Source organism: Pleuronectes platessa, chromosome 21, assembly GCF_947347685.1.
Source record: "Pleuronectes platessa chromosome 21, fPlePla1.1, whole genome shotgun sequence".
Taxonomy (NCBI): Eukaryota; Metazoa; Chordata; class Actinopteri; order Pleuronectiformes; family Pleuronectidae; genus Pleuronectes; species Pleuronectes platessa.
The window spans coordinates 4,258,467-4,272,601 of record NC_070646.1 but is presented as its reverse complement, the minus strand read 5'-3'; the positions used below and the strand labels follow the sequence as shown (position 1 = coordinate 4,272,601).

The 14,135-nt window shown below is 39.5% G+C and overlaps 1 protein-coding gene across 2 annotated transcripts; it reads right to left on the bottom strand.

The window, feature by feature from the left end:
* Positions 1–1,061: 1,061 nt before the first annotated feature.
* On the bottom strand, positions 1,062–13,019 carry LOC128426283 (integrin alpha-D). 2 transcript variants are annotated; one of them, XM_053413097.1, is made up of 30 exons: positions 12,861–13,019; positions 11,159–11,261; positions 10,942–11,036; positions 10,760–10,830; positions 10,439–10,553; positions 9,984–10,111; positions 9,628–9,773; positions 8,887–9,037; positions 8,347–8,497; positions 8,067–8,140; positions 7,306–7,426; positions 6,809–6,942; positions 6,573–6,719; positions 6,269–6,481; positions 5,697–5,830; positions 5,432–5,574; positions 5,169–5,323; positions 4,923–5,048; positions 4,716–4,789; positions 4,390–4,531; positions 3,683–3,781; positions 3,522–3,601; positions 3,350–3,436; positions 3,178–3,247; positions 2,695–2,793; positions 2,496–2,576; positions 2,308–2,418; positions 2,040–2,153; positions 1,848–1,958; positions 1,062–1,634 (listed from the first exon to the last, which is right to left on the bottom strand). In XM_053413097.1, exons 1-30 carry the CDS (start codon positions 12,895–12,897, stop codon positions 1,536–1,538), a joined length of 3,411 nt encoding a protein of 1,136 aa, XP_053269072.1. In that variant the 5' UTR covers positions 12,898–13,019; the 3' UTR covers positions 1,062–1,535. The 2 variants fall into 2 exon arrangements, with proteins under 2 accessions (XP_053269072.1, XP_053269071.1); XM_053413096.1 differs by having other exon boundaries at positions 9,984–10,124; positions 10,440–10,553.
* Between the last annotated feature and the right edge of the window lie 1,116 nt (positions 13,020–14,135).

Sequence of the window (14,135 nt, the reverse complement as noted above, 5' to 3'; positions counted from 1 at the left end):
AGTCAATGCTGGCTGCCAGGCTGGGGGATGGGCAGTAAGAATGGAGGTGAGGATCCTACAAGCTATGTTACCCTGCTCAGACTTGGTATTAACATCCATCCTGAGTGATCCAATCACAAGTGGTCAGCACCCACTCGAATGCGTCATGATATCATCTGATCAGGCAAACCACGTTGGGAGGTGGTCTTGTATGCATGGGGGCTCATTATTTTTGCTGTGTGATGACAAATGTGTGTTTTGTCGAGACGCTTCACACAAGTGTATTGACAGAAAGCATGAATGCAATAGTATGAGTACAAAAGCCACAGCACGAATGCTAAAGCACTTGTGATCAGTCCTCTCAGAATGGATGTTAACACCGGGTCTGAATAGGGCCTGGTTTTAATTGGATTTTAAGTTGTAAGTTGACCTGAGTCAGGCTTCATGATGTGTAAGACATAGACTGATAATTCACAAAAACTGTATTCTTGTGTTTTAAGCTGCTGACAAAGCTGGCTCAAGTCTGCGAGACCTTGAAACTCAAGTGGTAAACTGTGGGAGCGTTTCTGATTCGGACAACATTTGCACTTATGCCATTGAACTTCAAGAGGTAAAAATCGAAGTTTCCCTTTCACCTGAGTTTCTGAAATCGAATTGCTTTCCTCATCAGGGAAGAAGGTTTACAGATCAGGACCTGACTGATGTTGAATTCTCTTTTTCTCTTTGCAGGGGGAACAGGGCAGCCCTCTGCTCTGTAAATCAGACTCCTCTTGGTTCCAGGCGGCCTTTGTCACACTGAGTGGGAATAAATCGGTGCGGGCAGATATTCAGTCATTTGCCAAAACCTCAAGATTCGGGTCATTCTTAAAGGAGACAGTTGGTGATTTGCCATCTCCTGAAACGTCCCCAACAGCAAATGCAGCAGAAAAAGCCTTTTCCTTGTTCTTTAGTTTTGCTGTCCTTATTACCTCCATGTTCCTGTTGTAATGATATGGTATTAGTTGAAGCTAGGTGAAATAGTCCAATACTATGAACGCACTTACAATACTCAGGTCGAACAAAAGAGAAAACACACTGAGGCATTTCCAATCAAATCTTTATATATCTAACAGAAGGTATTTTACTGTAAGAAATCTGTAAACAAATTGTACTGCAAAATTCAAATTCTTTCAAAATGTGTTAATCCATCTGAATGAGGTACAGTGTTTATTCTCTGTTCCATCAAACCTTGTCTATTTTCTTTGATCACATTTTAAAAGTCGTATCAAGTCTTGAAATAAATAGGAATGAAGTATAAAACAAATCTTTTTCTAGTTCGTTCCGAAAACAAAGCAATTCAGTTTAGCAAGAGAAGCTGCTCCTAAGCATATTTCATTGCAGCAGTTTTGATGATAAGCAGAAGCCAGCCGATCCAAGTGCATTTTGTTTTTTTCACTTCCACCTACAAAACACAAAGGAACACAGATAATTTTCAGGAATAATAAACAAATTGTTGCGGTTTGATAGCATGTAAGAGGACTGTTGGTGCTTAGCAGTGGTATATGTGCCAATTATGTTTATTGTTCTGGCATGGCTGAAGCTTCATCCGCCCCTGGTTCTGCTGCTGCTTCTGCCTCATTCATCATTTCTTTGTATTTACTCTTGAAAAATCCAGCCTGAGAGAAGAAAAGAAAGAAGGTGACATTAAAACACTCCGATCCTGCATTAAAGGTGCTTCATACATGAAAGGAAAGAAGAGAATAAATGCTGAATAGTTAAAAAATGAAAGGATAGTGTTCATTTACTTTTATTGGGGGTGGAACACCGTTCATTGACTCCCTAAGGCTGTATAATAAACTAAAATAATGTTTTTATTTTGAGAGTCTCACCTTATACAGACCAGCAGTGAGTAAAGCCAGCAGAGCTAACCCTCCCAACGATCCCCCGACGATTTCTTTGGTGAAATCTGGTTGTGGATAGACTTCAACCTCGGCCTCAATCTGAGACATGAAACGACATGAAGGTGGATCAAAATCAAGGTTATTTGAAAGACAAGTAAAATAAATAGAATGTGGAATCACCTTATGAATCGGAGGCTTGTTATTAGACCCTGTAGAAAAGAAGATGTACTGGTTTGTGTCGTACTCCAGAGTAGCCGTGCTGGTCAAGAGGAATTTTGCCGAGTCGAGTCCAATCTGTTTAGAAAATGAAAGACTTTGTGATGAGCACTGCCTTTGGTGACTTTCAATTTATTTGGTAAATTACTGTAATTTTACCACTTTAGAATGAGCACCAGTTGTAAAATACTTCAAAATGCCTGTTACAATACGACACATGCACATCAGTCACCTGCTCTATCCATCCTGAACTGATGTTGGTAGAGATTTTGTACTTTTTACTCTCAAGTTGTCCCATGAACCTACTGCACCTGAACACTCCGCACCTGGCCACAGAGCAGTCCTGTGGGAGGGAAGAGACGACAGAAGTTGTAATACTGAAAAAGTACTTGAATCCCCCATTGTAGATAGTATACTCACCACTACATTATTCTCCTTTATCTTAGCAACAAAGTCTTTGATAGTACGTTCTTCGTCTGCGTCTCTTTGGCAGTCTGGAATCTGGAACAGAACAGGTTTGCTTCAGTTTAACAGACGACCAGATGTGGTTCTCATGTCCCTCCAGCTCTTCAGGCTGCAACAGTGACATGAGAGACTTTTCATGGATCAGTAACGTCACCTGCAAACTGCTCGAATCCACCCAGATGTCTTTATCACCGAGCTTGACTGGCACCTTGATCACCACCGTGAAGTTCAGCGCTCTGATGTTGTTTGTGACCTGTCAGAAGAGGAGAAAGGGAAAGGATCTATCTGAGGAGGCTGAGCAAGCATCAGGACCAAGATGATGAACAAGTTATTAAACTCATCCAAGATGATTCTGTTTTTATCAGGGTTTGATGTTTAGAAGGATTACACAAGAAAAGAGAAAGAAACGTTTTGATGTGTATACTTTTTTTAATCTTAAAAATTGCTATATTTTCTACATTTTCCTTTTTTTCATTGATCTTGAAACTAAACCAGGCATGTTTAGGGGGCTGATATTGATGAGCGTGTGCAATTTGGTGCGGATCTAGTTAAAATCTCTAGTCAATTTAAATTTGGTTTGATAAGGGGACAGTTGGTTCTCGGCAAAAGGATATGATCACGTGAGGAGATACTTTACCACAATTGACTGCTTGTGAGGTTTCAGCAAATTGTTCTTTCCAGATGTGAAGTTGTTGTAGCTGATGGAGCTGAAACAGATGTTTTAATATCAGGTTATAGACTGTAAGCTTTGAAAATATTAATATTTTAATGTGATTTCTTTGTCTAACGCAGGGAAAAAAACACCAAACCTTTCAAATGTGACCAAAATGCTGTACTTCACGTCCAACGATTTCATTTGGTAAAGTTCACTTGAAGTGGAATGTTCCTGATTCTCACTAAAAGACAGAAATGAAATTAACTCTGCGAAATATGTATTAGTAATGTAATATGACTTATAAACATTATTGACAGGCACAGTACCTGGAAGCATTTGCAGAGATAAAAATCTTCCTGTCAAATCGTCTGTTGCTTTCGATCCCATAGGAGACTGTGAACAAAGCCTTTAATGAAAGAGGCGTGAGATGGTCTCAGCGTTTTGCTGCAGCAATGGGAAGAGATGCCTGTTTACAAATAACACAAACCTTAGTGTTGCTCTTGAAAATGGGGTTGTTAATAGTGCAGGTTGTCAATCCTCGCGATAAGCCATCTTCACTGTCCAAGGAGTTGCACTCGATTCTTCCCTTCATTAAAAGGCAATCAATAAAACAACGTTATTGCTGTGTGAGCGGTAGACTGTATCTTTAAATCAGCAATGTGTCTCCACTTCCTCCTGTGAATGAGCTTAAAACATCCTGAACCTAAAAGTAAGGGTGCTGCCATCTTGATATCTTGGCACAATTTTGAGAATAGTCAGTCTGCGCAGTAAAGATGTTTTGTTGTTAATCAAGACCGATACACATAGTCATTATAACAGACCAGACGCTAATGATTTCCAGAAAATGTTTGCTCAATGCTAGATATGTATAAGTAAAATTGAGCCTTGTCCGTATTATGCATTCAATGAATCTTTATTTTGTTTTTGTGCACATTTTGTAAGGTTTATGGATATTTATAAAACAGACAAAATGGAGCAGTACCACCGGTAACTATAGGGGGCAACGTAGCCAATCGTTTAAACCAGACAGGACATGAAGAAGACATTTCAGCAATGGCGGAACTTTGTGAGGAGAGATTTGAAACTCTTGACTCGGTGCTGCCATCTAGTGGATGTACAGCTTAACAACCACACCAACGTAAACAACGCATTGGAAGTATGTCGGCAGTGGCCGTTAAACAAATGAGCCCTTACCTGCAAACCTGTGAACCTCCTGTAGGAGAGCCCAGCTGGGTACTTAAGTTTCACGTAGCTGTTGTAGGAGTCTTCTTCTCGGTTCTCCACTGATACGGTGACGTCCAACAGTTCATCAATGCCCACCTTCAACTCTGAGGAGCTGACAGAGAAATGAGAAGGTGAAGGCATGGAAAACAATAAATCGAATTGTCTCCTTTTGTGCTAGCAGCTAGCGACCCCCTCAGCTAGATGCTCACAGTCTACTATGCCAGACGTGTTCTTGCAGAGAAGAGAAATGTAACCTTGCCCACACCCTTAGGTTGGGCTTCACTTTTGGTTCTCACCTGTTGAAGTTGAAATCCACTTTCAGGTTATCTACACACTTGTTGTCAGTGCCACAGTTGATCTCGAATTTCAACTGTGGAAGAGAGCATGAAGAAAAACAATAACAATGACAAGAATTCATAAAAGTTTAAAATTAAAGCTGTTCACTTACTCACTCTGTTCAATTAAATCAACATTTATTGCAAGTTTGTTTAAAGGTCACTTACAGAATGATAGGTGGTGGTTTGAGCCTGCTGGGCAAGACTTGGTTTAAGGTTTGTAACAGAGGGAATACCGTCAAAGGTGAATCTGAGCTCATTTCTAAGTACATTGAGAGCATCCTGAGGACAAGCCTGCGAGAGGAGGGCACAGTTGGGAAATACTGTTAGTTTGAACTCAGTGAGTTTGTTTGTTTTTGTTTTTCAGACGGAAACCTCTTTGGGTTGTGATATAATCTGATGCCAACAACTCACCTTAATAAAGAATTCCACTTGGAAGCAGTTTGGCCTTTGTAAGTCAACTTCAATTGACCCGGTCTTCTCTCGTTGTTTGTCGGTGATGTAAGCTCTGTTGTTTGGGACCTTGCGGGTGGCATCCAGTGTTAAAGTATAATTGATCTTTGCTCGAGCTGGAATGAATGACGGTTAAATCAACATGTTACTCATGTACACGGAAATGTATTTGAACTGATAGACAGTGGCTCTGTGGTTCAAGAAAAGTGAGAGGAATGAGTAACCTGTGGAAACTGTAGAAAGTTTGGTCATGGTAAAGCAGATTTGAGCTGTGTTCTCCAGTGGGTTCTTGCAGACTTGGTTTTTTGTAGGGATCTGGTTTGGGTTGAACGACATCGTAGCCTCTACCATTACCACAGGCTTTGACCTGGAAATGGATAGAGCAGGAAAAAATGAGGACCACCACGTTTTCATAGCATCAAATCAAAAGCAAAAGTAGTATGTTAACAAGAACTGTAATAATAGCAGACTGTAGAATCTTGTACAAACCTGAGTAAGACAACTGTGCCCTTTGACCCCACTGCTAAGTCAGGCAGACTGTCGCCACTGCGGTCAAAAGACGAGTCACTGATTGACATACCGAAGAATCTAAGTTGTTGCCGGACTTCAGAGGCAGCAATTCTCTGTGGAATTTAAGTATTTGAGATAAAACATGTTAATCTATCTGAAAGAATAAGGCCTGACATACTGAATTTGTTACAGTCCCACTAAATTCCCCTTAAACTCTTCTTAGTTCTTCATAATAACATATTCAAAAGGTTTGACATGAAAAAATTCCCCTCACAGCCTTGAAACAACTCTACACCTTATGGCCCAGGCCCCGTATATCCCAACCCTCACAGCACCACCTGCAGGTGAGGAGCCTTTTTCAGCTGCTTGGTCCCAATCACAAGTTGACTTTCTTAGGTTTGTGACATCACAAACCCTGGCTGTATCCATATTCTGCAGCTTTATGGTGGAAAAAACTCTTGTATTGGATCATGTCAAACCCTGACATATGAATATGTTTTTATGATTTTCACCCTAGCGGGACATTGATTTTTTTTTTTTTGTCTACTCACCTGTGAGTATGTCGAACTGACTCTTCTTCCTCCTTCGCCGTGGAATATGTAGATGCTGCCTTGACCACCATTCTCCAGAGGTGCACCGACTGCCACCTCCCTGAGGTTATCTGCGTTGAGATCAGGCAGCACAGCGAGAGAAGAGCCAAACCTCGCCTGGTCGGACTCAACCCCTCTCAGCACTAGCGGAGATTCGAAGTGACATTCGACACTCTGTTCAAAATATATGGAGTAGAGTCAACGTTTTCCTGGATGTTAAGACATTTTTTTTTATTTAATGGCACTAGAAGAAATAGTCACTTACCGAACGAGCTAAACCGCAAACGTACACTCTTCCCTCTCTATCAGCTTCCTTGTACATCGGGGCAGATATGAGGATTAGGTCAGTATATCCGTCAGCGTTCACATCCATGGCTCGAACCTCTGCCCCAAAATATTCACCAGTCTGAAACTGTTTAAGAAGCAAGAAGAAAACAAGACTATTTAATCCAGATCTATGTACACGTTGATCGTCTATATATCTGATCAGAAACCACGCACCTGCCATGGAAAGGGATCAATCTTTTGATTGATCTGTCCATGAACTGCCATCACAAGTCCTCTGTGTTTATATCTCGGAGCGCCAACAATTGTCAATTGGCCTTCTCTGGTTCTTGCGATAGTCATGGAGTAACCTGAAATTTAAAAGTCAAAGCAAATCAAATCAAAACATCCAAAGGTTTAGCTACACATGACAAAAGAGTCATTTATAACAACTGATTAACTTTAGTAGTGAGTGTAGTGTTTTTCTTTTCTATGAAGGGTTTCTAATTTACCTTTAAATATAACTTTGGTGATTTTTTTGAGCTTCATGTTTGACATGTGAACATGTTTTACTCACATGACTCTTGCATGTACAGTACTTTCTGACTCCCTGTTCTTCATTTGCCTTTTTACCTTCCTTTGTTCAATTCGAGTCGTTAGCGTGGGAGGGAGGGTTACAGTAGAATAGTACTAATCCCGTGTGTATTAGTTTGTTATTACTGTCAAATTCTTACCCAGGTAACTGTCTTGTTCCATGAACAAAGGTTCATATGAACTCAGCTTCTGGCCTGATAATGTGTATTCCATGTAGCCTCCTTTCCACTGGTTAGCGCCAACAGTTCCCATTTGAATTCCCTGTAATTCAGAAAACCACAATCAGCACATAAAAGCGAAAGTTAAATGCATTATAGCAGGGGTCTTCAACGTTTTTCAGGCCAAGGACCCCCAAGCTGGTGGAGAGACGGAGCAAGGACCCCATACCATATATATTGTAAAAAAGTGTGTTTTATATTGAATTGGGCCTAGTGCCATGTATAAACATAGCTACCCTGTTATTGTGCATTCAATACTAAACTATTTAAATATTACACAGTTTCATATATTCATGTTTTTAATTTAAACATGTGCAAGGTACAGGGTGGTCATGTCACTGCCTTTTATTTTTAACATACATGTAGAAGAGACATTGAATCCTCAAGCCATCTGTGGATGGCACACATACTCTCACATAAGTGAGATGTCGGACCCTGATGGGTAGCACACAACTTATCTAACCCTGGATGAATGGAAGTTGTCAGGCAGAGGGTCATATCAGCCTCACAATATGTTGGATGCATGTTAATGTGTATTTAAGGACATTTACATTTTTTGGGGGGAAATTGGTTGGAAAATCAATAAAAAAATTTAAAAAATTGTCTCAAATTTTACGTCTCCCCTGCAGTACTTCCATGGACCCCCCTGTTGCTGATCTCTGCGTGTCTTTGATTATTATTACCTTTGGCACATAAGCCACACTGAATCCCTCCTGAGCCATTTCCATTTTCAGTGTCTCTCCACTGGACTGAGATCCTGAAACAGCAAAAGAAATTAGTACTGAGCTGAATCCCACAGTTACATGCCCGCTATATTATAATATAGTTATTATTTCGGTGTTGGAAAACATAACATAAGAACTGGATGTGCATCATGAAAGGAGCCCAATAGACAACATCAACGCTAATATTTGTCAACTGAGACTGTTAATTAGATTTTAAGCTGTAAGTTTACATCCGTACCCTCAATAGAGAAGATTTTGTCCTGCAAATTCTTCGTTATTGCAGCAAGTGCGTCAAAGCTCTCTACTCGAAACACGTGATCTGTCGAGAGCGAAGATGCAATGAGGTCCAGTTCCTGTTTGGCCCTTGGGGAAGAGAACGCATTCCCCACCTAGAGGCATGTTGAGAAAATAGTTTTAATGCTGTTCAAGTTTAGCTGAATTTTTTTACGCTTTCGTGGATAGTTTATCCACCTGCACTCATCACGAAACCAGAGTTAAAAAGTAATGTATTTATGTAAAAAAAAATTGATATTCACATAAATAGGTTTAAGGGATTTTTAAACCAATAAACTTTTTTCAGAATCAATTCTGAAAGCAGCATGAGAAGAGATGGTGTTGATGGGATGTGGTGAAGGATTGTAAACTTCCTTTTTATGAAATTTCACTTACAATTCACAGGGTAGTATCATGTAACTGTATGTCTGGATGTATGGTAAAAAACTAAAACAAGGTTTTTTCTGTTAAACACATTTTGCTCATTGATGTTAACTGAACTTACCCCAATAGCAAATCGAACAATCTTTGCATTCTCAGCTAAGCGTATTGCATATGGCAAGTTTTGGCTGTCAGAAGATTCTCCATCAGTAATGACGATCAGGATCTTCTTCACGTTTGGTCTGGAACCTCCTGCTGATGTGAAAACATTTTGGCTGCCAAGACAAAAACAATATCATCTAAATACACTTTTGTCCAAATCTTTGATCAATAACATAACCTAACAATTTCATCTCTCGAGATCTGCATTTTATTTATGTTTGAAAATATGCTCATTATGCAACTGACTTAGTTTCCCATATTTTGGCTTTACCAGTTATCCAAGAATATAACCAATAGCAATATAACTAATGTTCAGTCACTTTATTGCTTGTACATTGTGCACAGTGAGGAGGTTTAACACATACGTTGTAAAATGTTTTGTTGCTTATCAAGTTTGTTTAAAACCACAACCCTCTCTAAGAAGCAAAAAACTGCTTTTACTCTCAAAAGAATTTATGATGTGACATATATTGTGATAATTATCGATATTGACGTGGAAAGTTTGGTTTAACTTTTGGTCATATTGTCCAGCCCTATTTTTACGTCTAGCTCACTTCTAGGGTTTGTCTCGTCCACTGTATGGGAGACAAACTACATACACAACACCACAAACTTACTCCTCAAAAGTGTGTTAACTTCTACTGTGTCAAAAATTAGACCACCATCATTTACATTATCACATCAGGATCACATCAGCACTTACACGACGTATCGGATGGCACCAGCTGTATAAGTTCCTCCACCTTTTTGACTTATTCCATCGACTTTCGACTCCCATCGTCCAGATGAGAAAAAGTCACGAAAGTTCGATTCAACAGTGACAACATGAGAGAACTGGACAACAGCAAACTGCAAAGAAAGAAGAAGAAGAAGAAGAAGAAGAAGAAGAAGAAGAAGAAGAAGAAGAAGAAGAAGAAGAAGAAGAAGAAGAAGAAGAATACAAATTTTAACCTACAGTCATGGAGGCAGTGACAAACTGTAGAATTTGATCTTTCAGTGAATTCTCTGAGTGTCTGCAATAGTTTAAGTGGCAGTGGGAACATCGTCCTGGGAACATACCTGTGTATCTTTTCCCACAAACGGGCGTACCAGCGTTTTCACAAATGTCTTCATTGTTTGAAAATCTCGATTGTGGACGCTGCCTGAACCATCCAAGAGAAAAGCAATATCTGCTTCGGTTCTGCACTCTGTCAAAGACACGGGCCAGAATTGAATCATTCGTTAAAATCCACATAGCACATCTTTGACAAAAATCTATTTGATGTGTCCTTTGTCCTGTCTGTTAACATGGAGGAGGCAGGGTTTATGAGCTACACTGCAGACATCTAGTCCACTCCTCTGAACATCAGTTCTAACATCTAAGCAAACTGAGACTAATTGACTTAAACTGCTCTCATTTCAAAAAAGATAAAAAAGAATCTAATAAAAAGCAAGAAAACATTTGTGACCATTAATAAATGTTCAGGAGGAAAAGTTTACCAAAAGTGTATCATGGTAAATGTTCACAAACTCACCTGGAGAGGACGGCGGCACCGCGGATCCAAACCGATTAAACTGGTCGATCTGGAAGCATGCGCCGCTGTACATGGTGATACTTTTGCAATCCTTTGGGATGGTTGGGCCACACACCTGAAAAGAGACGAGATCAAATCATCCTGATTGAATTAGCGGACTATTTGATTCTGTAGTCGCTCCTTAAAACAACAGTTTTTCAAGCTGCAAGGCAATAAGAATGTGATAAGAAGTGAACATATCAAATGTTTAATTGGACTTTTGATCGATCTCTATATTGATTTTAACTATGTTCTGGAAATCTGTGAAGTTTAACAACTCACCATAGTGTTTTGTGTGATGGGGTCATTCGTCATTGTCAAACCAAGGGACATGTTGACTGCAAATACTGGCGCTGCATAGAAAACATTGAACACTTGTGATACGAAGCTCATATGATACGAATGCTTGTTGTCACAATAACTGTTTTTCTGGTCTTTCTCTGGAGACGTTAACAGCCGCCTACCTGCAAATGGCAGACTTGTGCAGGTTTCAGTGCACTTGTATATTTTCCCCCTTCTCGATGGTGAATACTGTTCAAGGGGAGCGCTGATGAGCACGCTGAGGAAATAAAACCCAGAGAAATATGGAACAGAAGCAGTATCGTCTGCGCCGTGCAGCTGTTTTCTTCTATCAAGAAATGCCATATGTTATTGCAGCTGTGAGACGTGAGACTGACTTACTCTGATTGTCTTTGCACAACCTGGTAGCCAAACCCTGCGGCACCGTTGGTCCAGGTCTTCCAAGCAACAGGGTCGATATTGAAACATTGAGCCGTATTCAACACTAAGAAACAAGAAATGCTAAGATCAGAATCATACTTGCTGAAGTGTTATAACAACTGTAAAACTCATCAGAATTTTTGTCTCTAGGAAAATCTATAGACTCCATGTGTGGTATTCAGTTTGTTTTTGGTTTACAGTGGTGTGAACTGAGGTTTACCACGTTGTCTGTTTGGATAACACCACTAGGGGGCACCAAAGCAGAGCATTACAAACTCTGGACCTACTGGGGCAGTGCCAGACAGACCCGGAGATGAGAAAATGCTCTTAAATCTTTATATTTTGTCCCATCTTTTCATATTGGGAATAATAGATGTGTAAAGTAAATTTAAGAAAGGACTCTCTCAAGCAGGCCCTACACAATACCTCACAGTTTTATCTTTTGTGAGCTGGACGTTGAGTTTTATAAACAGTCTTTGCTGCAGAGTGAAGTTAGAAAACTGTGTTCATCCCACCTGGTTTATCTGCAGTGAATATTCTTCATTAAATGAAACTGACTTTGTGTTTTTTTTCTTACTGTTCACATCTGTGACCGATGTTTGTAAGAACTTGCAGGTAGATATAGTGGGTCAAAACAATAATTAATTGAAGAACATTCGTGAGACAGCTACTACCTCTTTGTCAACTTCTGAGTAATTTGTAAAAGCAGAAACAGCTTTTTCATCATGCAAACAAGCACAACTTCCTTCTATACGTGCTATTTTTGTACATCAAGGGATTTGTTTGTTGCGCAAGTCTCTCTTCTTTTTCCTTTTTGCGATTCTCCAAAAATGGTCAACATGATACAAACTCTTTATCCGTCTGACAAATGATGTTCTCATGGTGAACAGCAGGAGAACAGATGACGTTGAACCTCCAGGGTCTGATGTCTGTGACTTTAACGATATTTTGGTATCTTGTACATTTTGAACATCATGTGTATATTCACATTAATCTTACATAAAAGTAAAAACCTGAGGTTCTGCTGTGTTTCACTTTTCATTTCTTCTGACACTCTTGGTTGTATTTTTAGCCAATTAATATAACCGGCTTTATACTAACTTACACTGGATCACAGAGCACAAAATAGATGTGGTATGATGGATGAGTAGAATGTTTCATAAGTCATTTAGTAAACGCACATTATGATGACTTTTAATAGCTTTAATAGCTTTTCTGCAGCCAGCTTCTTTTATGGTCAGTTTAAATGTAAAAAAACATTTTAATTCAGGATGTCTGCCTCTAAAGATTGAGGAATCAGGTGTGAACAATGTACGGAGTCTCCTCTCTGCACAGGACGAGCAGATATAGATAATATCTGGGTGGGTTTGTCGATCGTTTAGCCTCTTCTCATATGTTCCTGTGATTATTTTCCAGATTCTTGCCGACCTAATCAATTCATGTAGCACATGCACGCAGGTCATTTGAACGATAGATGCTGTTAAACAAACACAATGAATCTAAATGGTCAAAACGCTTTAAATGTCACTTAACAAAATAGATTTAATTTTTACTGCCTCACAAATATATAGAGAATCGTTTAGTCCTTCTGTAAGGATGGTGAATTTTATTATTTTATTTTTTTTTAAGAATATTTAAGAGAAAAACCTGCAAATTTTCTTACCTGAAATGAATACTGCAGCAGCAAATATCCAGGCCATTGTGTTATCCTGTCTTAAAAATGCATAAAGTGCGATGGTTTGCTCACATGAATGTATGTGGAAGTGAGAGAGGCGACTATTTCTTCTACTGCCTATGCAGAAATGGTGAAAGGGCTAGTTAAAAGTTGAGGTTAGAGGAACTCAAAGTAGGTGGGGTCACAATACTAACCCTTTCCATTGAATGTGGGCTATAATGACAATATGACACCACTTCCAGGATGCACAGGCAGCTTTTTATTTAGATTCAATACATTAAGAACATGTTTTAAAAAGACACCAGAAGAATACAACCTTAACTTCAGCTCTTGTTGGCTGTTGTGGCACTTTTTGATGGAAAAGGGGAAGTGGATGCAGACACAGATATGAAGGAGTTTTATTTACGACAACAAATCTATAAAGTCACTTCAAATTCAAGGATACATCCACAGCAGTGGGAAAACATTAGGATTTATTCCTATAGATTAAAATAAAAACCAAATAGAATTGTTTTGGATGTTGTATTTCGCTAATATTGGTGTCTCTCCTGACAACTCTGGCAGTAAGGAAGTCAAATATCATGCAGCTCCTTTTCTACCTCTGTCCCATCGCACGCCATTTGAGAGAAAGAGGTCAGCACTATGAGCAGGGAGAGTCACTATCTGTTGACTTTATTACCTCAGATAGAGAGGTATGTTTATATGTCTGTTAGGATTATACAACAATACTGCTCAACGGATTACCATAAAACTCAGATGGGCGGTTTTTCGATGTGTCAAGAAGGAATAAAAAAAATGGGAGGAGAAATACATCATCTTGCCTTTATTAAAAAACATATTTAAAATAAATAAAGTAGAAGGATTCATTACTAAGTCACCCTGCTTTTATCTTTTTATCAGAGCTCTGCATGTAGAACCACTCTGCAGCTCACAGCTGCAGAGTGGACAAGGAAGTGGACTTCCTTCACAACCACTGATCACTGATGATAACTTGCGGCCCTGCCACGAGTGTTTGGAACCAAGCTCTCTGACCACATACAACATCTTCTTAAAAGACAGCGCAAGACACATGTTTGACTTGCGCTGTCACATAACCAGAGTGAGAAAATATCACAGATATAAAGTGCCGTGAAACCAAATGACGTGCAGGTACAACCTTTGCAGAGTGTGCCCCTTGACCCTTTGCCTGCCGAGCATTGTTCTAATTATTATTATTGGCAAGATTATCCTGAGTAAATGTACAGTCTTTAACATTGCTGTACT

Coding starts and splice junctions, on each gene's coding strand:
- LOC128426283 (XM_053413096.1), bottom strand. CDS start 12,897: ATGGCCTGGATATTTGCTGCTGCAGTATTCATTTCAG. Junction 7,427..8,066: donor GTGTGGCTTATGTGCCAAAG/GTAATAATAATC, acceptor TCTGAATTACAG/GGAATTCAAATGGGAACTGT. Junction 2,419..2,495: donor TAAAGGAGAATAATGTAGTG/GTGAGTATACTA, acceptor TCCCTCCCACAG/GACTGCTCTGTGGCCAGGTG.